Source organism: Rhipicephalus microplus, chromosome 3 (genome assembly GCF_043290135.1).
Source record: "Rhipicephalus microplus isolate Deutch F79 chromosome 3, USDA_Rmic, whole genome shotgun sequence".
In the NCBI taxonomy this organism is placed as follows: domain Eukaryota; kingdom Metazoa; phylum Arthropoda; class Arachnida; order Ixodida; family Ixodidae; genus Rhipicephalus; species Rhipicephalus microplus.
In genome coordinates this window covers 268499225-268524512 of record NC_134702.1, presented here as the reverse complement: position 1 = coordinate 268524512, position 25288 = coordinate 268499225, and the positions used below count along the sequence as shown (strand labels likewise).

General features: G+C 46.6%; 1 protein-coding gene across 6 annotated transcripts in view; it reads left to right on the top strand.

The window, feature by feature from the left end:
* Git (ARF GTPase-activating protein GIT1) overlaps positions 1-25288 on the top strand; it is a 293327-nt gene that overhangs the window by 211713 nt on the left and 56326 nt on the right. For 5 of the 6 annotated variants that reach the window (XR_012894547.1, XM_037419545.2, XM_037419564.2 and 2 more), the window contains one exon: positions 18474-18532. The exons of the other annotated variant lie outside the window; for it this stretch is intronic. Coding sequence is in view for 4 of the 5 variants with exons in the window: in XM_037419545.2 (XP_037275442.2) it covers positions 18474-18532 (59 nt within the window). In the remaining variant the exon portion in view is untranslated. The remainder of the gene's footprint in view (positions 1-18473; positions 18533-25288) is intronic. 6 annotated transcript variants of the gene reach the window in all.

Sequence of the window (25288 nt, the reverse complement as noted above, 5' to 3'; positions counted from 1 at the left end):
TACTTCGTTCAACAAAGTTCTTGTTTAACAGTCGCTTGTACTGTATTAGAAGCAGCTTCACTGTTGAAAGGCTATTCCTGTCTGGGAGTTGGCATGACTGGAGGGTGGTACGAGAGACACTGGTCAGAAAATTATTATTTTAGATTTGAACAATTATTTTACATACTTAGTGCACCCACCACTCAGTAGCCCGAAAGTGGATTTTTTTTTCTTAACATCGTAATTTGTAAAGAAAGAACATAAAATATATATAGCTTATTCTGTACAGGAGGACTTGTTTCATCCCTTGTCATTATCAAAAGTTAACGACAACAATGATATAATAATAGAAATTCTAATGTTATGAACAAACTTTTCTTTATTTAGTGTGCCCATAACGGAGAATGGAGCAGCATTGTTTGATGCGTGGAGGCTAAAGAAAAATGTCTGAGCATATGACATTTTCCAAAAGAGATGCGATGCGGGCTTGTTGGTAGCTCATCTTCAGTAAGTTTCCTAGTGGAGCACGTAAACAACAGGAAGAATTGAAGGCACATGTAGACAGACAGAGCACTCGAAGGCACATGTAGACAGACGGAGCACTCTGTCTGTCTTCATGTGCCTTCAATTTTTCCTGTTCTTTACGTGCTCTACAACGAAACTTACTGAAGATTTTACAAAAATTGCTACATTTGAGAATTTTTTTTCTTCTAAGCTAAAGCAGTTAGTGTTTCATCAGAACTTTGTGACCAATGACAACATAATGTTCTGAATACTTACCCTTAATATTGTTGCTGTATCTCAAATACATATCTTTATAAATGGCCTCAAACTTTTAATTTTGGCAGCAGTTAAACCTATATTTAAAAAAATACACCATCTTTGATCTTTCTTAAAATCTTGCAAAAAGACCCTTATAGACCATAGAAAAAGAATATTAAGAAACATTTTGCATTATTTTGTTTGCAGCGATAATATTGCGGGTACAAATCTCAGCTTTTGGAGGATGCACTTGGGCGATAAGCAAGTGAGAAATCGGGCTAAAATAATGTGGGCCTCAACTTTTGAGTTGCTTGAACAAGACCATATTTGCAGAGGAAAAGCAGTTTTGGTAAATAGAAGTGGCCGTTTTCAGCATGTCCTTCTACAATGCCTCAATTTGCCCTGTTAACTTGGGGCTTGAGACATTGAACTTATTGGAGCTTTTGTTAGTGACACTCTCGCTTGAGGCTTCTATGACAGTCATCTGTCTTGAAAGTTTTGGCTCAGTACACATATATGAGAATAGGCTCGTAAAAGGGACAATGGAAGCCTCATGAATATTGACATTTAGTAATGTTGCTGTTACCGCTTTAAACATAACACTGTTTAGCGTTTCCTGCTGCCAGTCCCCTGCTCAGCAAATAATGTGCGCCCCCTTTTGGAGGCAATATTTTGTGTCATAGGACTTAAACCATAGCAAATGGTACAAAATCTGTAGTTTTAACGAAAGACTAGCAAAGCACAAAGCCGCACCCTGCAACCAAAGAGTGGCAAGCTAGGGTGTTATTCATCTGAAATGGTAACGCAAATGGCCATATGGCTTCAGCTATTCATTAGGTATTTTAAGATTGTTTGAGTGCATATTGTTGCCCTGTCTTGCAGGCATAAGTTCTTGGCTCATTTGACTAAGCTCATTAGACGATTGAAATCAGATTCATGTTTTTCTAGTGCCACGCACTGCTGTAAGCCATCTGGGAAAAAAATGCTGTGTTTTGAGCGTGTTAGAGCTTTTGTTCAATGTATTCCCCAGCTTAAGAAAGGAAGAGGCCACTCCAAGTTTTTATGTTTAATCTTCCGAAGTCCTGCTCTGGTGTTGGAGCATTTAAGTTCATCGTTTTGTGCACAAATATGTATGGATTGCCAGAGAATGTGTCACTGTCTATTGGATTTCTGGCATTAAAGCTGATCGTCAGAAACGTGCCTTTATAGATTCTTCAAGGTGCAAAAACTGCCTTGGTCACTGTGCATTTGCTCTCCTGGTGTATTGCAGTCCTGCCTTTCATCCGGATTGAACATGTTACCCTGGGTTACAGCATCGTGTTGGTCCTTGCTCGCATTTTCTTGTATGTGCAGCAGGTTTTGTCTGTTTCACCTCGGCATATGCTGGTCTTTGGTATTCATGATATACAACCTTGGTGCGGCTTGCCCACTTACTGTGGCTGTGCCTGACCAGGCTCCATTATGAATGCGCACTGACGTTCCCCTCTCGAGCGGTGGTAGTGCCTTGCCCCTCGAAGACTGGCGATGCCTTTTCACTGGAATTTCGGGATCGTCTTGGTATTTAGGCAGGGTCGTGTGAAGGTGTCGACCTTGCAGTAGCTCGCCCGGAGAGCAATTATCTTCCAAAGAGTATAACCTATAGGCTGAAGGACACTATCAAAAGTCACCATGGGAGTCATTGGTCTTCTTTAGGATGCGCTTAACAACCTGGACCCCTTTTCTGCCAGTTCATTTGACTGCGGGAACTCTGAACTCAGTGTAATATGCTGAATGTCATATTTTATGGCGAACTCTCAGAACTTTTGCGATCCAAACTAGGGCCCATTGTCAGTATGCACTTGAACTGGGATGCTGTTTCGGGAGAAAATGGCAGATATTTTATCGACGACTTTTTTGGCTGTTGTGCCACTTAGCTTTTCAACGTCGGCGAAATTGGAGGGGGCATCGTGTGTGATGACATAGGAGGCTAAACCGAACTGAAAAGGTCGATTCCCGCTGAGTGCTAGGGCTTGTCTGGAATTGGTTGCATGAGCAAGGGCTCACTCGGCTGCTTATATGCATACCTCTGGCAAGTACTGCACTCCCGAACGAAGGAATTATTAGTACTGGTGAGTCCTGGGCAAAATACTAATCTGCATGCTTTCGCCTTGCATATATTCAGTCCATGGTGTCCGTCGTGAGTTCGTCATAGAATTTCTCCCCTCATTGCTTTAGGTATGACCACTTTGCAGCACTTGAGTAGTACTCCTTGTACCACAGACAGTTACTTCTCCGGCAAAGGGCTAGAGTTCGCCTTCGATTGCGTCACCGCGTGATATCTGTTTTTTCACTTTGCTCAAATACGAGTCGTTCCTGGTTTCCTTCTGCAGCCGTGCTTTCATGGGCATGCTTACTATGCCGGTGATAACCTCTGTCGCATAGATTTCGATGTCTTACAGTGCACACGATAACATCACAGTCATTGTGTGCCCTGAAAGGTGCGAACTGCCAGGCACGAACTGCAAAGTGTAATCATATTGTTAAAGGCTGATAAAAAAAAGCTGTAATTGTAGTGGCATGCCTCCAATGCCCTTTTGAGAAATGGCAAGCAGGGGTCTATGGTTCGTTTCAATCCATACCGTATGACCATAAACAAAAGGATGAAACTTCTCGCATGCAAACGCTAAAGCTAGGGTTTCTTTTTCGATTTGCAAGTAACGGGTTTCGCAATCGGTTTGTGTTCTTGATGCATATGTTGTCATTGTACGAGACTGTTGCCTTGAAACAGCCATGATTTATGGCTTGCTCTGTGTAATTCTATAGAACCAGAAGGTGCGAAGGTAGCAGCTTGATATGCGAAAAGTTCCTCTTATAATCTTGGACGTTGAGTGATGACTCAGCTGCCCCAGTGTCGATGTGCATGTTGAAAGCGAATCTATTGATTCGTACGGGAAGATGAAGTGATAGTGGTGACTTTTTCATCCACTTGCAGGACAGTAACTGTATTGGTCACTGTCGATGTGCCTTGATGGCCGGTCGACTCCGTAGTAGTGCGGCAGATCCACGCGAAATGTCCAGAATGTCCACAATGTCCGGCTCCTGGCAGTGCAAGCGGCGGAGCTGGCCCAATGCCGTATCGCACCACAGTGGTGGCAGGCACCCGCGTGAGCCAGCGGCAAAGTTGGAGAGGAGGTGTCTACAGCAGCGGAGGGCGAGAAGGTGCATGCAGGAGAAGTCCCGCCGGCACCATCTTGCACCAAAGCTTGGGGAGGACGGCCGCCATTTGGCCTGGCATCTTGAATCGCTCGGCGAGCTGAACCACCATCTTGAATCGGGCGCGATGACACTGCGTCGACTTGCGCTCCAGATAACTGTAGCAACACGCGGTCGACACGCTCCACCTCTCTCGCTACGTCAAGCGCCTTCTGTAATGTGAAGTTTTTGCCCATCTTAAAAAAAGTTCTTTGTAGGTGCGGCGACACGATGCCAGAGACGATCAGGTCGAAAGTGAGGACATCGCTCGCCGCGTCGAATTCACAAAGCTTGGCTACTCGGTGTATTTCCTGTATAAATTATGCCGCCGACTGGTCTGGGCCCTGAGGCAGGGCTTTGAAGAGGGTGTGCAGACACGCCGCGTCCAGTTGAGCGTCAAATATTTTATTAAGCAGCGCAAGGGCTGCATAGTGCACGTTCGTACACGTCGTCTCCTGAGTTGGCCGGTCAGCTCCCGACTGCTGCTCATCTTCAGCGGCACGCAGGTAAGTGCCGAGTCCCTCGACCCCCAAGGCGTTCAGGAGCAGCGTCTTTTTGTGCTCCGGCATGGCGTCCCTAGCAGCGGCGTCGATGTAAACCTGTGCTACAGAAGCTTCTAGTTACATCTTCCTTTCTTTCTTCGAAGAGAAATAACATATACAAACAGTAAAATACAAAAACAATGTTAAAGTGGATTACACAATTGGCTATTACTGCCTTCTTTCAGGCTGGGGATCACGTTGTGGGGCTCTAAGAATGCGGTCACTGCGGTGAATTGCGTCCGCTGTGTCAGCGCCGTATCAGGATCAGGCTGAGAAGCTGGCGCAGGCTAGCGAGTCACAGGGTCAGGCTGTGGTTGCAGTTCTCCGAGATGTTCCCTGGTCCGCCTCAGTTGTCCGCTCGGTGTGGCTAGATTGTAGGACCTTGTTGTACCTGCAGGACCGATGACCACTGTTGGGGACGTGTGTGCGGTGTTGTACACCAATACTGGAGAACCACTGAGAAGTGCTGACTGGTGCTTGGCAGTCCTGTTGTAGAAAATTTGTTGTTTTTCTCGTACTTTTTGAAGACGGTTGCGAACGGACTCCGTTGGCATGGTCTGACGCTCCATGTGCTGGGGCAGTTGAGTTTTGGTTTGTCGCCCCATCGATTGCTGGACGGTTGACTTCAGGTGTTTGTCCCTGGGCATATTTCTCCACTCCATGAGAGCACTGTAAAAAATCAATCGTTGCAAAAGGAGCTTTCTTAGCAACTTTTTCGCCTCTTACACTGCCCGCTCCGCCATGCTGTTACCGCGGGACGTGATGTGGACGATTCTTAGCTGCGCGAGAAAGGACCGAAAACAAGCACTATTGAAAGGTGGTCCATTATCACTGCACAGCTTTGTCAGCACGCCGTGAGTCGCAAAAACAAGCCTGCACACGTTGTTTGCAGCTTCAGCTCTCAATTGCCGTAGGTGTTGAATTTCGAAAAAGATTGAGTAGAAGTCATCCAGAATTAAGTACGTCTGGTCATTGTGGTAGAAGGTATCAAAGCCTATGACTTTCCACGGTAGGCTTGGTATCTCGTGGCTCAGCAGTGAGTGTTTCTGAGTTTGTACTTTTGGCAAGCTGTACATGATTTAGCTAGAACTGAAATGTCTATGTTAATTCCGGGTCAAAACATTACCTGTCCAGCTCTCATCTTCATTTTTTCTTTCTCTTTGTGTACATTGTGTAGCAAGCGGAAGACTTATGGTTGCTTGGCTGGAGGAATGACGATTTTGTTTCTTCTGAGTAGCTGGCTATCCTCGATGTGCAGCTCATCACAGCGCCAGTAATGGCGCTGGGCATCAGACAGTTGGTCTTTCGTTTCTGGCCATTCCGTGCTTGCGTAGGTGCGAAGTTCAGACATGACGGCATCTTTATTGGTTTCGTTGTGAATGCTCTCAAGCTGTTGATCTGCCATAAAAAGGTAAGAAATAATGTTGACATAAAATTGCTGTGTCTCATCCTTAAGCTCAGTAGCACCTGGGGAGTGAGAAAGCGCATAGGCTAGGAAGAGCTCCTTTCCTGGTTTATAAGCCACTTTGATTGGGAATCTTTGTAAACCAAGGCTCATGCATTGCAGTCTCAATGGGCACTCACACTGCCTGTTTTTTTTTTAATTTGTGCTTTAAAGGTCTGTGATCAGACTCGATGATAACTTTTGGCTGCCCAAAGGTAATATGTTAAAATTTTGTGCAGGCCATGAACAATGGCGAGCGTTTTTTTTTTCTATTTGTGCATATCTCTGCTGTGTTTATGTTAGCGAATGCGATGAATAGGCTATCGGTTGCCCTTCCTGGAGAAGAACAGCTCCTACACCATGTTGACTGGCATCTACTGACAATTTCACGGGTTTTTCTTGGTTAATATACACAAGTACAGTTGCTCGTATGGGTGTTTCTCGAAGTTCGTGAAAACTGTCTTCTTGCTGGTCTGTACAGACCCATGCAATGTCTTTTTTCAAAAGATCGCATAGCGGTGCTGACAAGGTGAACATGTTCGAAGCAAAGCACGTCACGAAGTTTATCATGCCGAGAAAAATTTGGAGTTACGATTTTGTAGAGGGGGCGATTGCATGATGTCTTCTAATTTGCTGGTGTCCAGGCACATCCCTTCTTTAGTGAGGACATGGCCCATGTATTGAGCTCTGGGCTGCAGGACATGGCACTTTTCCTTATTTAGTTTCAAGTTTTGTTGTCTGCATCTCTCTAGCAAAGCGAAAAAATTGTTGTCGTGCTGCTCTCGCGATTCTCCTTAAACAAGTATGTTGTTCATTATCACAGCAACACCCTTCAGGCCCTCCAGTATTTCATCATGCATCACATGCTGAAAAACGTCTGGGGCGAAAGATATGCCAAAGGCATGTGCAGAAACCTGTATCGTTCGTAAGTCATGCTCATTGTGCATAGGCGGGAGCTCGGCTTGTCTAACTTTATCTGGCAGAATCCTGATCACGCATCTAAGGTGGAAAAAAAGTGTGCTTCATGCAGCCGTGGCAAAATATTTTCCAAGGTCGGCATGTGGTAATGCTCTCTGAGAATAGCCTTGTTCAAATCTTATGGGTCTAAGCAAATGTGCAGCTTATCTTTACTATCACAACAAAATGGCTTGACGAGGGAGTAGGTTTTGTTACCTTAGCAACGACTTCATCTTGTTCCATCTTGTCAAGTTCCGCTCTGACGCATTCTTGAAGGGCAACGGCAATGCGCCTTGCAGACTTAATGGTGCCTTGAGCTTCAGGCTTGAACTCCATGTGGTAGGCGATGTCCTCAATTTCTCCGAACCCCTGAAAAGCATCTTCAAAACCTTTGATTAGCACTTCAGGTTCTGAGGCGTTCACTGTGCTAATGCGGCAAATCAGGCCTAAACGTTCAGTGACCTTGCCACTTATTGTTACAGGAATCGCTTGTTTCACAATGAGTGACAGCGTCGTTGTTGCTTTTGTTGCACTAGCTATGTTACGATCAATCCTCTGCGATGTATTTTCCTTGTGCCCGAAGAACAACTGTGGTGTAGAGGAGCAAGTTTGTGTTGGCTGTGTTGTTATATTCTTTAGCGTAGACTCAGGCATGACGCAGCAGTTCGCTCTGGTATCAATTTTACACCTTATGGTGACCCCTGCGACATCTAGGGTGGTAGACCAGGAGTCATGCTCATCAAGTGCGTTGACTTGCAACATTTGTAGAAAATAATCTTGTTCCTCTACCGCCTCCACCTGCTGTATTCTGCGTCCTTGGCTTCTTTGTGTCACTTGCAGTTTAGGACACACACGCGTGAAGTGATTTCGGCCACCACACTTGTTACAGCGCTTGCCTTGAGCAAGACACCTTGCTTTTTCGTGTTCTGATAGGCCACAGCCTCCACAAGTCCTGACAGTGGTTGCTGTCTTCAAAGAATGTACACTACTCTCATCTGCTGTGCTTGCCGAGACATCTTAGATTTCGTCAAAACAAGTTGCCCTTGCTCTTTGGACCGGCAAACTTCAACAGCTTTGGCATACGAAGGACTTCCTGCCAAAAGTTTCTGCTCTAAGCTCTTATGTCTGATTCCTAGAATAATTCAACTGCACAACAGTCTTTCTTCTAGTTCTCCGAACTCGCATTAATGTGCGAGGGCTCTAAGGTCTATTAATCACTCGTTGAAACTGTCGCCCTCTTGCTGGTCCCGGGAGCCAAAACAAAATTCGTTGAATGTTAGATCCGTCACAGGTTTGTAGTGGGCTTCAAACTTTTCAATGAGCTTGTCTACATTTTGCTTCTCATCCTCATCTTCAAACTTGAAGGTAAAGGACGCTCGCCTTCCTTCTTCGCCAATTATTATAAGAAACGTTGTCGCCTGAATTTTCTTAGGGTTTTGCTTCAATCCTGTCGTCATAGAATGCAGTGCAAACTCACCCTTTCATGTAGTTCAATCATAAAAAAAACATCGCCAGTAGTGCCGAGTGGCCTTGATGGTGAAAGTAGCGTCAATGCTATACTTTTTTGCCTACTGGGCTCTACTTGGGCCATGTGGGAGATGGGGGCGGACTTTGACGAAAGGGCAAGCGAAACCCAATGCCCCCTACTTCTGACACCATGTGAACGAGCGTAAGCAGTGTCTGAAAAAGCATTTATTCTCTAGTAAAACAGTGTTTATATAGGACAGACACACAGGCTGTGACATGTGCAGTGTGTGACTGTCTACGCGTACATGACAAAGTTTCTAGTTACACTGACTAAATTTCGAATGAAAGCCGTAAGAAGCGGTGACGCCCGAATGTGGTCGCGAAAGTGCACACTCGTGATGTAGCTTCGTCCAATGGAATTTGGTGGAAACCCACCTTGGCATCTAGCCGAGAAAAAAATTTTGCACTTGACAGCTCTGCCTCAATTTTTTCCTCTTTGATATGGCATAGTGCTCACGCTTTATGTTCTTGTTTATTTCCCTCAGATCCATGCAGACCCAAAGGGCTCCATCTTTCTTACATGCAATAACAAGAGGGCTCACCCAGTCTGTAGGTTCGTCCACCTTCTTGATAATAGAGGCAGGTTCCATGCATAATGTGGAAATATATGAGTGCACAAAGTAGAAGGAAAAGCATTTGACAGGAAAGACGCTCTTTTTTTTTTCCACATTATTTCCACATATTTCCACATTATGTTTTACCAACTGGCCCAGCATTCCACTTTATTGAGGTTCCATGCATCCCAGCTCTTGTCAAAGAGGCTTGCTCAGGGCCAAGGGTTCCCATCGACTGGGTGCACCAGTGGTCTTCCCGCAGGACCATTCGGTATCGCCTTCCGACATAGCCCGTGCCCTGAAATAAGTCTGCAAAAGCCTTTTTAGGTACCAGCTCGCTCCACTTTACTGAACTTTTGGGATAAGTCGAAATTGCTGGCACGCAACCTTTTTTGACTATGAAGAAGGTCACAGCATGCGTCACGTCATTCAGCGACAACATTTCTCTGCTAAATCTGACGTGCTTGATGGCACTGCCGTTGTAAGCTCTCAAATTGCATTGCTTCTCTGCAGTGCCACTGTTTTTTTGAAATGGTGGAAAACAGACCAAGGAATTATGTTGGCTTGTGAGCCCGTGTCCACTTTGAATCTTATTCCCTGGCCGCATATCTTGTGGAGATAGGTTTGCTTTAGGCTTACTAAGCGCAACCGTGTAGGGATGCGACGTCCTCCACTGTCGCTGCATGCGACGACGCTGCGGCCGGGTTCGTAGTTTTCTCTAACACGGCGCAGAAACCACGCACAAGGCAGGAAAACAAGAACGACGGGTTTATTAACCCAAGATGCAGCACAGTGCAACACTCACGGGCTTGCAGGCCGTATACGGAACACCACAAGACCGAGCAAGTACGCTTGCATAGGGCGCGACGACTCCCGCACAAGGGCCGAAGTCGAACGCACGAACGAGAAGCCGCTTGCTGAGCAGCGCGTTTACCTATTGTGGAGGCCTGAAAGCATCCGCCGCGACGAGCGAATCGTCAGGCGCAACATAGTTCGTAGGAGAGGAGGATGTCACGCGCAGCCCAAAGGGAAATGGCGCTGTGTTGTGACGTAGGCCCGCGCAGCACGCCAGCGTAGCGTGCCCGGACATGCCAGCGCGGGACGGAGCCGACGCTTGACTCGCCCAGACCAAGAGGCGCCCCAGCAGCCTTCTTGGCGGATGCTAGTGCTTATGCGTGCCCGGGCTACGCCGTCGGCAAGCGCGGGGGGAGCCACAGAACACCTACCAGTTTAGAGGACGGAAACTGTAGCTTTGGGCTGTTGTATCAAAATGACATGCAAATACGTAGCGGCGGCATAGTGAACTGCAATACTGCGAGGCGAGATGGCGTTAGTAGCAGTATCATCAATCTATCAAGACACAAGCCCACTATCAAGACACAAGCCTATTAAGACACAAGCCCAAGAGTACTGTCAAGTACTATCAGGAGTACTATCACGAGTACTATCACAAGTACTATCACAAGTACTACTAACACAAGTACTATCAAGACCCAAGCCCAAGAGTTGGTGGGATGAGGAAGTTAAGAGAGCCTTAGGAAAACGTCGGGAAGCCTCTAGGGAACACAAACATGCTAAGCAGCGGGGTGAACCGACAGATGATGTTGAAAGAAAATGCGACATCTTTCTAAGCTTCAGAAGGGAAGCATCTCTCCTGATCAATGAAAAGATTAGAAGAAAGGGTGCCCAGTGGTTTGCAGAAGTACATAAAAAGGACAGAAAGGCAGCTGCGAAACTTTGGAACCATCTAAACTCCCTAAGAAATGAAACAAGCCTAGAGCAGAGGTTTATAGCTACAGCTCAAGGTGCTAGGCTAGAAGGGGACGAAGCTATTGAATATATAAGAACAAGGGTGACAAAAAAATTTCAACAAAGAAGTGCCTTATGCACCACAATAGACAAGGATTGATCAAGTGGCGCAATGGCTCCATATTCACAACGAGAGTGGGAAAAGGCTGAGAAGAGGGTGCCAAGTAGTACATCAATAGGCCCAGATGGCATTCCAATTATGCTGATAAAGACATTGGGTCCGAAGTCTAAACAGACTTTGAGAGAGGCAGTGAGCAGAACAATACTCGATGGTGAAGTCCCCGATGGATGGAAACTTAGCAGGATGAGAATGATCTATAAAGGAAAGGGGGACAAAGCTGACATAAACAACTACCGTTCAATAACAGTGACATCAGTGGTCTACAGGCTGGCGATGCAGATTATAAAGGAAAGACTGCAGGCATGGATAGAGGATGAGGTGGTGCTGGGGGAACAACGGAATGGGTTTCGGAAACACAGGAGGTTGGAAGACAATCTGTTCTCACTGACGCAGTGCATCGAAATAGCAGAAAACGAACTCAAGGCCCCTGTGGCTAGCATTTTTGGATATCAAGGGAGTGTACGATAGTTTAGTTCAAGAGGACTTGTGGCGAAAACTGGACACACTAGGTGTGGAAGATGGAGTCGCTAATCTTTTAAAGGAAATTTATAAATGTAACAAGGTAGTTACAAAGTGGGAAAAACAGGTATCCAAGCCCACAGAGGTGAAACGGGGGCTTAGGCAGGGGTGTCCTCTGTCACCCTTGCTATTCCTGATGTACCTACAAGGTTTAGAGGCCAAATTAGAGGGAAGTGGACTTGGCTTCAACCCATCTTTCGTCAAACAAGGAAAACTCATTGATCAGCCACTACCAGCATTAATGTACGCAAATGATATAGTGCTAATGGCCGACAACAAGGAAGATTCGCAGAGATTAATGGACATATGCAGTAATGAGGGAGCTAGATTAGATTTCAGATTCAGTAAGAAAAAATCAGGTGCCATAATTTTAATGATAATGAATATAGTGAACTTATAATACAGGAGGTCACACTAGAGATAACAGATAAATACAAATATGTGGGCGTCTGGATAAGCAATGGGACCGAGTACCTAAGGGAAGACGAAATATACGTGACGACTAAACATAGCAGGAATGCAGCAGTCATGAAAAATAGGGCACTGTGGAACAACAATAGGTATGATGTTGTGAGAGGAATATGGAAAGGGGTTATGGTTCCTGGTCTGACGTTCGGCAATGCGGTCTTGTGCATGAGATTAGAAGTTCAAGCAAGATTAGAAATTAAGCAACGTGGAATAGGTAGGCTTGCTTTAGGAGCTCACGGGAATACACCAATTCAGATAGTACAAGGTGATACGGGATGAACATCATTTGAGGGCAGGGAAGCTAGCAGCAAGATAAAATTTGAGAAGCTATTGAGAGAAATGGGGGAGGAGCGTTGGGCTAGGAAGGTTTTCAGCTACTTGTATATGAAGAATGTCGATATAAAATGGAGGAAGGGAACCAGGAAATTGACTGGTAAATACTTGGAAAACAGCAGGTGGCCAAACCAAGAAGAACTATCGGTTAAGAAGAAAGTGAAGGAAACGGGGACAGACATGTGGAGAATTGGCATGATTAACAAGTCTGCACTAGATATCTATCGAACCTTTAAGCAGGAAATTGCTAAGGAAAGGGTCTATGATAATACCCGGGGTAGTTCTCTACTGTTTGAGGCCAGGACGGGAGTACCTATTGCGAACTAAGACATATCGGGCCAAATACGAAGGGGTAGACACGGTATACAGTGCATGTGGAGAGGAGGAGGAAACTGCCGAACACTTGATAATGTTCTGTAAAGGGCTTCACTCTATAGTTCAGGATGATGGCTCAGAGTTTTTCAGAGCACTGGGGTTTAGGTACAGGGAGGGCAAAATAGACTTTAAGTGGGTAGAATTAACTAGAAGAAGGTTATGTTATTGATGGCTAAAGTCAAAGCACGAGTGAAAATTCAACCCTTCACTGCAAAGTACCAGTCTTTAACTTTACTACTTAAAGGTAAAAAAAGATAACTCTAGTTGGTGGTTCACTAAGTATTACGGCTAGGTGGCATTAGCCGCCGCCCGATCTAAAGGGTACAGCTACATCCATCCATCCATCCATCATCAATAAACAGACACATTTTTTTTTTTGCTGTTTCGCGCTGCTCGCTTCCTCTGGTATTTTTGTTTTCGTTGCTAAATCGCGCTTCACGTCTGTAATTATCGCCAGGCGACCTAGCTGGCTTCGACTGGCAAAAACAACGTCAATCAAGTAAGGTTTGCACCGTTTATTGCAAGTGTCCAAGCCGGTACAACCAATGTATACGGTCAGGTCCGAACTAAACAAGTCACTCGTACACATACATATCGAAAGCTTTCAACCCATGTGTACAGAGTCTTGAAAGCTAACAAGCATATGCATATAACTGAACATCGGGATCGCTGAATGAATGTCGCTCTCATTGTATAGCGGCGTTCGAGTTTAATAGCATGGCTTCAGGACAAGGGTCTGTTTCTGCCGTCAGATGCGGCGCTTGCCCTGTAGTGTTTGTCTTGAAGTGAAGTGAATGCATGATGTGGAATTGGGAAGGAAGCTTGCACATTGCCGATAGATAGCTCGCGCAGCAAGAGCAATGTAGTTTTGCTAAATTTGTTAAATAAGCAATTGCGCATGCGTGCAGTTCTGAATTATTCTCGCTCTGCAATGCTACATTGAGTACTTCACAATTGTGCAATGTCGTGTCGACAGGGTAGGCGCTAGTTTTAATTCTCAGCCGTGAGCCCATATTATAGGTAATATGTATTTAGATGAAGGGCCTAAAAATATTTCAGGCTAGCTACATTTATTGTTAGAGTTAAGTTACACAGTTACTACAGCTAGAATTTCTCGTCGCAAGTAATGACCGGTCTACAGCGAACATGTATGCTAAAGGAACAGTTATGAGGTGTGTGCTTACAGATCGAAAAGGCCCAATTCTAAGAAAATAGGCTTTAGGCATGCATTGTACAATTTTGTTGTTTGTACATCTTTGTTGGTGCTTTTACAGTACACTATCTGCTCAGCCCTTAGCACAACCTCTTTTTTTAATAGACATATCGATAGAACTTGAACACTCTCTTGTAAGCAAGAACTCCTGAAATCAATTGGTGGTACGTGATGTGAATCTGCCCAAATACTGGATGAATAAAGGTCACACTTATTACACACTTGTTATTGTGTTTACTTTTTCATTATAATTGTGCTTGAAAACTGAAGTTGTTTTCTTCCTGCTACTTTTAGAGGTTAGGACTTGAAAAACGTACTATCTTGCAGTGTGGCTGCGGATAAGTCGAGATCATGTATGCTTCAACTACCTGTGCGATTTTCTAGATTTTTTTCATGGCGGTAGTGCACAGAATTTCACTTTATAGTGGTAGACACTATAGTTATGACAACTTAATTTAAACAGAAGCAGATGTGCTCAACGAAATTCGGGATGTTTCTCTGCTATATGAAAAAAAAAAAAAACAGTAACACATCCAATGAACACAATCTTGCTGTTTACGACGTCATTCACGTCTTTGAGGAAGCTATGCTGGAAGTGCTCATCACCTTAATGATTTATTATTTTAAGAGCACATTGATTATATGTGCAAAGCTAAAGCAGTTGAGTGCAGCCCTGTGAGCTTTGGCACATCTTTTTTGTAAACTTGTATGAGCTAAACACAGTTAATTAAGACAAAACAGTTCTGGGTGTTGTTCGTAAACTGTCACAAGGCACAACTAAATGTCGGAAAGCCTGTTAATGCCCCTCACTGCAAGGGTGTTCATTTAGTAATGCAATTAATAATTTCTGATGATTCACATTCCAACTACAATTTGATCATGAGTTGTACAGTAGTGGGCAAATTTAGATTGATTCTGGCTTCCAGGGGTTAAAACAAATGACATCGTAGCCTCGCATGAGGCAAGACTGCTTGTCGAAACATTTGCTCTGACACCTCATGTTCATAGACTTTTCATACTTTCAAGCTTCCATCTTTTAAGGGTCAGTTTAGTTCACCTGCACCAGTGGGAACTGGTTCACACTGGTGCTGAACTCGTGCTGCAAAAGTTTAGAACTTTTGCAGCACGAGTTCAGTGAATGACAAGGTGCCGACAAAGGGGAATCCTTATTTTTGTTCGCTTAATTTAATGAGGTGAAAACATCTTGGCAAAACACGCCGCTTTTGTAGAGGTCGGTCCGGTACCTACGTCTAATGCTATGTTGTTTGTTAAACTGTGTGTGCGGCTGCACTAAACCAGAGCCGTCAGAGTAGGAGGTAATGAAAAATTATGAACTAGTTTTGGTGCTGTACCTCTCCTGCACATTTTTAAATAAATGGTACGGTTTAGAAGATGACATTGCTGCACCACTGAAACGAATGGCGAGGTGCAGCACATTGTAAAATGGATCATGTGATGCATGCAAATCGAACAAACCCTTAAGCACACAAGCGTATTAGCATTTCACCCGCATTGAAATATGGCCACTTTGGCTGGGATTAAACAGTGTTGTGTTGAGCTCAGCAGTGCCATACAATCTAACTAATAATGTTACAGTTTCACCGTTAATGAAGTGTAGATTCCATGCCACGGTTGGCAGCCAATGCTTGTAGCCAATCTAAAGCACCCCTCCACGATATGCTCGGTAAAACATTCACAAATACGGCATTGCATGTGTGAAGTTCGAGATGACCTGATGTAGTGGGCATACAGATGTTTCAACGTGCACATTCGGAAGTAGTCATCCTGTCGTTGCATGGCAGTCTGGAAAAACAAGTAACATCACCAAATATTAATGCATAAAATTTTCGAAATTAAACAAATGAACTCATTTAACTAGTAAACAGCAGTATTTTATACATATATGTAATGGTACCTCATAATACGTGTATCACTCTGGGCTGCTTCTTCTCAAGGCATGTCATGTAGCAGGTTCCTTGCCCATTGTACACAGCTGCTTCCATGTCAGGTAGGCCAGGAGGCTGTGGCAGAAAAAGAAGTATTTCTAATTTATGTTACACTTTCTTTGTCATACTATGGCAAAAGTACACCCATAATTATGCGATGTTTCTCAAGTGCGTCTGCGGTAAACTATCAACTCCTTGGTTTTTTTGCACTAATATGTGGGCTCTCTATGAAGACACACGCGAGGCAACAGTGATATATTTGCATTCTTTCATCGCAACCGTCTGGTTTGTGTTATCTGGCGATATAATATCATAAATAACTATTGAGTCAGCGACTCGTTCCCACGTGAAGGCACGCCGCAAGTATCGCACGTTTTTCTGGCGACAGATTGAGACATTAAAAAATTTGAAAATTTAATATTGCAATGCGCTGCCACTGTGTGACGCCTACGCACTCATTGGCAAAAAAAAACTACATATGTTGAAATTAACCAACTAGCCCAGCAAGCAACCGTCCTTAAAAAACTGAAGTGGTTTCTACTCACTAGTTCGGGCTTGCAGCGGGTGTTAATCCGATGAAAGCTTCAGCGGTGGCTTCGTTCCCCGGACGTCACTTGAATTCCCTTCGCGAAAGCATTTGAACGAGTCAAAATAAACAGAATGAGAAAGAGTGTGTCGGTTGGCAGAGGCTCGAAATATTCACAGCGAAACGAAACAGTCCGAGACACATCAGAACGTTCTGCGAGCCGTTACCTGCCGTCGCAACTGTTGGCCACCGTATATTTTGTAAAAGAGGATAATGATGTCGATATGCTGCTACTGACCTTGAGTCAGCTGAAGCGAAAACTATTACAAAAAATTGATGACGCAGCACATGTTTAAGAAAAACTACTTGCTATAAGAACAAGTTGTTTTTTATGCGTAACAAAATGCAAAAATGTAGTATTTGATCATTTTATAATTGAAACTTGGCCACGACGAGGGCGCCCCTATAATAAAGTGCAATAGGGCGAGTGGCAAAAGAGGTTAGTAAATCCACTATGGTTGTTTGAAGCAAAAAAACGCGTCGTGGTTCATTTTTTCGCCCCCTACAGGTGAGCGCTTGAACTTGAGAGTTTCCAGGGCCTGGGATAGCTGGGGAACGAGGCGCCAGGTCGGAGGGCGCTCTCGATTCCCACAATTTTTCCACTCCTCGTCCAGTCTGTGCTTGCCGCGTCGCTTACACCGTAGACGCCTATATCCAAAATGTCAAATCTCTCATCTGCGTCAACTTCGAGTTCTTGGTTTATGTGTTGGCTTAAGCGGCGCTTGCAGCATATTGCAAGATGGTTCGGCTCATTGCAAGCAAAGCATGTCTTTCCATGCGCTTTAACGCTGCCTTTGCGCATGCTCTTTGTTACACTCTTGGCACCTAAATCTTTTTTCATTGCGCTCTGCCCGGTGGGCATAGTCTACTTGCAGTGTTTCACTTGACCAAATAGTATTCTGTTGTGCAGAAATCTCGGCTGCTTTGCACATCTGCTCCGCCTTCTGTAAAGTTAAGCCCTCTTTTCTCGCAGAATCTTTTTCCTTATCTTCGGGTTATTTGTGTCAAAAGCAACCTGGCCGCTAATCATAAATTCTTCTAGCGTGCCACAATTGCATAGCTTCGCTTGTTTCTTTAGCTCTCGCAAATGTTGCTCCAACAGCTCTTCCTCGTTCTGCATCTGAAGGCGAAAAACGTGCCTCTCGCAAACCTTGTTCCTTTGGATGACATCTCAAACTTCCGCAGCACTGTCTGGTAATCTTCATTGCTCTCACCTTGTTCCAACGAGAAGTTGTTGTAGACGCCAAGGGCATCTTCACTGGCAATGCTGAGCAGAATTGCTGTCTTGATAGAGTTCATCCTGGGTGGTTTAGTGGGCATTGCCGCGAAGACTTCTGCCAATTTATTCGTAAATTGCCTGACAGCTTTAGCTGTTCTGGAGGCTTGACGGTATCCATTTCAACTAGGCTTTACCACTTCTGACGCCATGTATCCTGTCTTTAAAAGAAGCAGACAGTCATGTTGGCTATAGCTGCGCCAACTAAACAAAAAACAGCCCCTTCCAGCCTTTCTAAAGCGAGCAATATGAAAAGTGGGAACGGGAAAACATGAAGGAAAAACTCAGTGGGACGTATAAATACTGATAATCTGCAATCTGATACAGCTATTAACTCTCCAGAGTGACAAGGGACGAAATTGGTCCTTCCATATAGAATAAGTTCAGTATCATTTTCCTGCTTAATTACGCAATCAAAACAAAAACCAAGTTCACTCTTGGGCTACTGGGTGGTATGCACAAAGTTTGTAAGATACTTAGTCAAATCTAAAATTATAATTTTTGGACCTGTGTCAGTGTCTCGTGGAATCACCTTGGAGTGATTTTGCCACATTGGTAGCTCCATTAGTGTATAGAGGCCGTGCATGAGCATAGTTAAATTTCACTCTGCTAGGTTTTCAGGGGGGGCTTCAGCTGAGTGAGTATGATTGATAATACTGTCACTCCCATCAACTTTGTATTAAGGGTAGAATGTTTGGACGAGAACCTCAGCTGCCATACTTATATGTTCCAAGAACATGAGCTGCAGTTTTTCAGTGGGAGGAACTGTAATAATTTAAGCTCTACCAGGTTAAATTCTGCGCTAATGGAAACGTTACCGATGTTCTGCAGAGTCGACATGGAGCAGCCAGTCCTTCATGTGGCGAACACGAAGACAATGGAACATTCAGGTGAGCATCAATTGAACCAGCTAACTGCCTTGAGCGCCGCTTGTATGGCACACTGCAGTTTTCTACAATGAGAAAATTTGCTGACTCATGTGAAATGGAGCGCAGATTCCTGTTTGGGCAATGCCAAAGTGGTTTTCAAGCTTTGCCTTGGAGCACACGGAAACAGCCCGTGCTCTAGTTGCACAGTCGAGCTCACATATAATGCTCCCACTTAAAACGAACTTTCGCTTAAAACGAACAATATCCGTGTGTCCATGAAAATATACATTGGTTCAATGGCACAAAATCGCACTTACAATGAACGTCTCTGAGCAGTGCTGATCGGTTACAGCGAACAGAGTCAGCAGTCTGCCGACTTCCTGGGAAACCAATTTCGACCACCGATCAGGCATCGGTGAGGTGCCCATGCATTCTTATTGTCAAACGCCGACCCTGCCTCCGCGACCATATAGTTGTCGCTCTCCCCAACCCATCGAGGAAGGAAAGTTGTTTCCTTGCTCCATGCCCCGACTGCTTTTTGTTACGCACCCCTCCATCCTTTGTCCCCCCTGCTACTCTGAGCACCCCGCATCACCAGACGAGGCCCGTGTTTTCACGCTGCCACAGATCTTTCGAAGATCAATCGGCTACCTACCCTGTTTTTGATCACTGGTACTGTCGTTGGCGTCGCCGGCCTGGAGTGACTAGACCATTTGCCAACATCGTCGGCCACCGTATGTATCTGATAGTCTACATCTAGTGCACGCGCGTACGCTACCCCACCGACTCTGATAATTTGCGATTCGTTTCATGTTTAGGACTTGTTCTCGCTCACTTCGCACTCGACTCAGCATGCCTTCCGTGTGCGTGCAGAAGCGCAAAAACAGTTGTTAATTTGCACAGAATAAATTGCGAATTATCGAAGTTCGTGAGGCCACGCAAACCCGCCTGTGCAACAAAACGATTTTCTGACAACAGCCGCCGATTCTTCGAACACAGCCACATGCACTAATTCAGGTGGCCATGCACTCTTTCCAAGTCTTTCTACGTGAGAGTTTCACGGACCTTTCAAGCAAGCTACCCAACCTGCCTCCTTCCCGTGTGTTTTGGTTTTCAAGGTCGCCCTCTCGCCGCATCCTCCCTTTATCGCAACTCCTTGCCCTTCTCTCGCAAGCCTGCTTTCTTCTCTTGATCACAACCCCTTCGTTCGTCTCAACCGCTCCGCGTTGCCCGCCACGCAGGCTCGAAATAGCTTCGTTTTCTGACTGGAAACGGGGCCAGAGCTGCTCCACGCGTTCTAACAGGTGTGTCGCGTGTGCGCGTCTTGCTCCCTCTTGGTGTGCGTGTGTAGTCATGATGGCCGACGGGAGGACTAGCACGCTTTTTCCTGCCGCTCAACAAAACGTCGAAAGTGTGACCGCTTAGCTTGAGCGTAATCCGCGCATTAGGTGCCGCGTTGCGGAGCGCTAGCTCATAGCTGTTGACCACCTGGCAGCCAACTTGCCGCTTTGAGCGTCCCGGTATTCAGCTGTGGAGATGGTGAATATTTCGTGGGCGGTGGTGACAGCTACATGCACGCAAAACTGTTTTCGCGAGGCCAACTTGGTCCACGTAGGGCCCGATGCCGAGCCTCAAGCTTCCAAACTGTGGCGGTGATTTGTGGCAGCGCATCGTCGACTCCGAATTGGGAGAGCGGGTGGGACATCTGTTGCGACGGTTTAATTGCAGCTGATGATGATACCAACACTGCAGAACCGTGCATGGATTGATGCTTTGTGAATGAAGTACGTGGCGAAAGCGATTAGGAGGAATCGGATTGCGAGAACGACGATACTTTGGAGCCAATGTCTCATGCAGCTTATGCCACGGGCCTCGACAAAATAGCACAATGCCTTTTTAAATGAACTGGAGACCACCCTTATCGCTTCTGCTCTTCGAAGCACGTGCATCACGAACTTTTTGGGGCAAAAAAGTGTGTGTTTTCGCTCGCAACTTTTTTTAAAAGCTGTGTTTCATTTACTACGAACTTGGGTTACAGGTTTCGATGCACGGGTTTCGAAGAGCAGAAGCGATAAGGGCAGTCTCGAGTTCATTTGAAACGGCAGGGCGCTCGTTCGCCGAGGCCCGTGGCATAAACTGTATGAGGCACTGACTCCAAAGTTTTGTCGTTCTCGCAATCCGATTCCTTCAAATCGCTCTCGCCACGTACTTCATTCACAATGCCCTAATCCGTGCTCGGTTCCGCAGTGTCGGCATCATCATCGGCCGTAATTAAACCTTCACAACAGATGTCCCACCCGCTCTCCCAATTCGGAGTTGACGATGCGCTGCCACAAATCGGCGGCGCAATTTGGAAGCTTCAGGCTCGGCATCGGGCCCAACGTCGATGAAGTCGGCCTCGCGAAAACAGTTTTGCGCGCATGTAGCCGTCACCGCTGCCCACGAAATATTCACCATCTTTACAGCTGAGTACTGGGACGCCCGACGCGGCAAGTTGGCTTCCGGGTGGTCAACAGCTATGAGCAAGCGCTCCGCAACGCGGCACCTAACACGCTGATTACGCTCAAGCCAAGCGATCACACTTTTGACGTTTTGTTGAGCGGGAGGAAAAAGCGTGCTAGTCCTCTCATCGGCCATCATGACCACACACGCACACCAAGAGGGAGCAAGACGCGCACACGCGACACACATGTTAGAACGTGTGGAGCAGCTCTGGGCCCGTTTTCAGTCAGAAAACGAAGCTAAATCGAGCCTGCGTGGCGGGCGTCACGGAGCGGTTGAGACGAACGAAGGGGTTGTGATCAAGAGAGGAGAGCAAGCTTGCGAGAGAAAGGCAAGGAGTTGCGATAAAGGGAGGATGCGGCGAGAGGGCGACCTTGAAAAGCAAAACACACGGGAAGGAGGCAGGTTGGGTAGCTTGCTTGAAAGGTCCGTGAATTTCGCATGTAGAAAGACTTGGAAAGAGTGCATGGCCACCTGAATTGGTGCACGTGGCTGTGTTCGAAGAATCGGCGGCTGTGGTCAGAATATCGTTTTGTTGTGTTGGCGGGTTTGTGTGGCCTCATGAACTTCAATATTTTGCGATTTGTTCCGCGCAAATTAACAGCTATTCTCGTGCTTCTGCACGCGCGCGCAAGGCATGCTGAGTTGATTGCGAAGTGAGCGATAACAAGTCCTAAAAACAAAACGAATCGCAAATTATCAGAGTCGGTGGGGTAGCGTACGCGTGTGCACTAGATGCAGACTATCTGATACAGTCGGTGGCCGACGATGTATGCAAATAGACCGGTCACTCTAGGCCGGCGACGTCAACGACAGTACCAGCGATCAAAAACGGGGTAGATGGCAGACCGGTCTTCAAAAGATCGGTGGCAGTGTAAAAACACGGGCCTCGTCTCGCGATTCGTGGTGCTTAGAGTAGCGGGGTACAAAGACAAAAGACGGAGGGGTGCGTAACAAAAGCGATCGGGGAGAGGGGCAACTAGAGGGGCGCGGAGGTAGGGTCGGTGTTCAACAATAAAAATGTATGGGCACCTCGTCGATGCCTGATCGGGGGTCAAAATTGGTTTCCCGAGAAGTCGGCAGACCGCTGACTTTGTTCGCTGTAACAGATCAGCAGCGCTCAGAGACATTCATTGTAAGTGCGATTTTGTGCATTTGAACCAATGTATATTTTCACGATCACGTAGATATTGTTCGTTTTAAGCGAAAGTTCGTTTTAAGTGGGGCCGTTATATGTGGACTCGACTGTATCAGAACCTATCATCGAAGAACGCGTTCAATGGTTCATGACTGAGGTGCATTAAAATAAATAAAAGCTAAATTTGCTTCCTCTGTGTGTGTCATAGAAAGCTTGTCTGTGCTCCTAACGCAGAGGTAGCTGCTCCAAAAGCAGATTTTGTTTGCTGGAATGGCTGCTCTAAATGCTGGAAGTTGTTCCCGCCACTGCACATGTTATTAATATTGTCACGGGGTCTTGACATGGCCAAAGACAGGAAACTTCGTGTTGGGATTTAACTGTTTATTTGGGCGAACCTGTGCCCGGTAAAGGGAAAGTCTAATTACAGCAGCAGTCTTGCACAGATAGTAGTCTCGGACTGATAGCGGCGAACGCAGCGTCGGCCTTTGATCAACAACTGACAAGCGGCGAAGCGCGTCGGCATTTATACCCTTGCCGTCGAATGTTCTAGCGTTATCGCTGGCGGTGGCGTAGGTTCCAGAACAATCTGTACCGTTCGCACAGTGGGCGTGATCTTATCGAAATGATCTACTACAGTCCGAAACCCTCTCGAAACCTGCAAGCGCGGTTTGCGCCGAGAATCGTGTGGTGTTTCGGAACAATAACAAAAACTTGTGAAATGGAACGTGGAATTGCCCCCCCTCTGAAAAAAGGCATCGTCCCGATGCTTTAACTGAAGATGAAGGTACAATAATAATGCAAGAAAGTACAATGAATAAATTACAATACAACAATAATAAAAAAACACTGTTTCAGTTTGTTAACGTGCATGAAACGGCTTGAGGCGCGCGACATGGACGACTTCAGGTCGCGATCGGCGTCGTTGAGAGTTCATGATGCTGTCGGGGACAACCTCGTAATCAAGTGGGCCGAGACGTCGAACCACCTTGTACGGTCCGAAGTACCGTCGTAGAAGCTTTTCACTTAGTCCACGTCGGCGTATCGGCGTCCACACCCAAACACGTTCACCGGGCTGGTATTCCACGAAGCGTCGTCGAAGGTTGTAACGGTGGCTGTCGGTCGTCTGTTGATACGGAGATGCGCAAGTTGTCGGGCTTCTTCGGCGCGTTGAAGGTACTCGCTCACATCGAGGTTTTCTTCGTCGGTGACGTTGGGTAACATGGCATCGAGCGTCGTTGCCGGGCTCCTTCCGTAGACCAAGTTCTATGGAGATATCTGCGTTGTCTCCTGCACCGCCGTGTTGTATGCGAAGGTCACATACGGAAGAATGGCGTCCCACGTCTTGTGTTCGACATCGACGTACATTGACAGCATGTCGGCGATCGTCTTGTTAAGCCGCTCGGTGAGGCCGTTGGTCTGTGGGTGGTACGCTGTCATCCGGCGGTGGTTTGTTTGGCTGTATGCCAAGATCGCTTGAGTTAAGTCGGCAGTGAATGCCGTTCCTCTGTCAGTGATAAGGACCTCCAGGGCGCCGTGACGTAGGACGATATTTTCGACGAAGAACTTAGCTACCTCGGATGCACTGCTATTTGGCAGGGCTTTTGTCTCGGCGTAGCGGGTGAGGTAGTCGGTAGCTACCACGATCCACTTGTTTCCGAAAGCCGACGTCGGGAACGGCCCCAGTAGGTCCATACCAATCTGCTGGAAAGGTCGGCAAGGTGGATCAATTGGCTGCAGAAGTCCCGCTGGCCTTGTCGGCGGTGTCTTGCGTCGCTGACAGTCCCGGCATGTCCTCACATAACGAGTGACGTCGGTGGTAAGACGTGGCCAGTAGTACCTTTCTTGTATCCTCGCGAGCGTGCGGGAAACACCGAGGTGCCCTGCCGTCGGATCGTCGTGCAGGGCCTGCAGGAGTTCTGGTCGCAGAGCTGAAGGCACCACAAGGAGGTACTTAGCTCGAAGCGGTGAAAAGTTTTTTTTTGTAGAAGACCGTTTCGTAGAAAGAACGACGCAAGTGCGCGCTTGAATACCTTCGGGACTTCGGCAGTCCTGCCTTCGAGGTATTCTATTAGGGCTTTAAGTTCCGGGTCGGCCCGCTGTCGTTCAGCGAAGTCGTCGGTAGTTATCGTTCCCAAGAAGTAGTCGTCATCCGAGTCGTCGGGTAGCGGTTGGTCGACAGGCGCACGAGAGAGACAGTCAGCGTCGGAGTGTTTTTTGCCGGACTTGTAAATGACAGTAATGTCATATTCTTGAAGTCTCAGGCTCCATCGTGCGAGGCGACCTGAAGGGTCCTTCAAGGTGGCTAGCCAACACAAGGCGTGGTGGTCGCTCACAACTTTGAAGGGCCTGCCGTAGAGGTAGGGGCGAAATTTCGACGTAGCCCAGATGATGGCGAGGCACTCCTTTTCTGTTGTGGAATAATTTGCTTCTGCTTTGGATAGCGATCGGCTGGCGTAACTAATAACCCTTTCAAGTCCGTCAGCCCTCTGCACAAGAACGGCGCCAAGACCTACGCTGCTTGCGTCAGTATGTATCTCTGTCTCGGCGAATTCGTCGAAATGGGCAAGTAATGGCGGCGTCTGGAGGCGATGTTTAAGGTCCTGGAAAGCGTGTTCCTGTGGCGTTTCCCACTTGAACTCCGAGTCGGCCTTGGTAAGGTTAGTGAGAGGATCGGCGATGCGGGCGAAGTTTTTCACAAACCGCCTATAATAGGCGCACAGGCCCAGAAATCGGCGCACGGCCTTCTTGTCAGTGGGCGGCGGGAAGTCGGCGATGGCGGCTGTTTTTCGTGGATCGGGACGAACTCCAGACTTGCTGATAACGTGCCCCAGAAACAAGAGCTCCTTATACGCAAATCTGCACTTTTCTGGCTTCAGTGTTAGTCCGGACGTCTTGATGGCTTGAAGTACAGCTTCAAGGCGCCGAAGATGCTCGTCAAAACTCGAGGAAAACACGACGACGTCGTCCAAGTACACAAGGCAAGTCTGCCACTTCAATCCTCCCAGTACTGTATCCATAACGCGTTGAAAAGTTGCAGGCGCTGAGCAAAGGCCGAAGGGCATCACCTTAAACTCGAAGAGGCCGTCCGGTGTTATAAACGCCGTCTTCTCTCGGTCTCTTTCGTCGACTTTGATCTG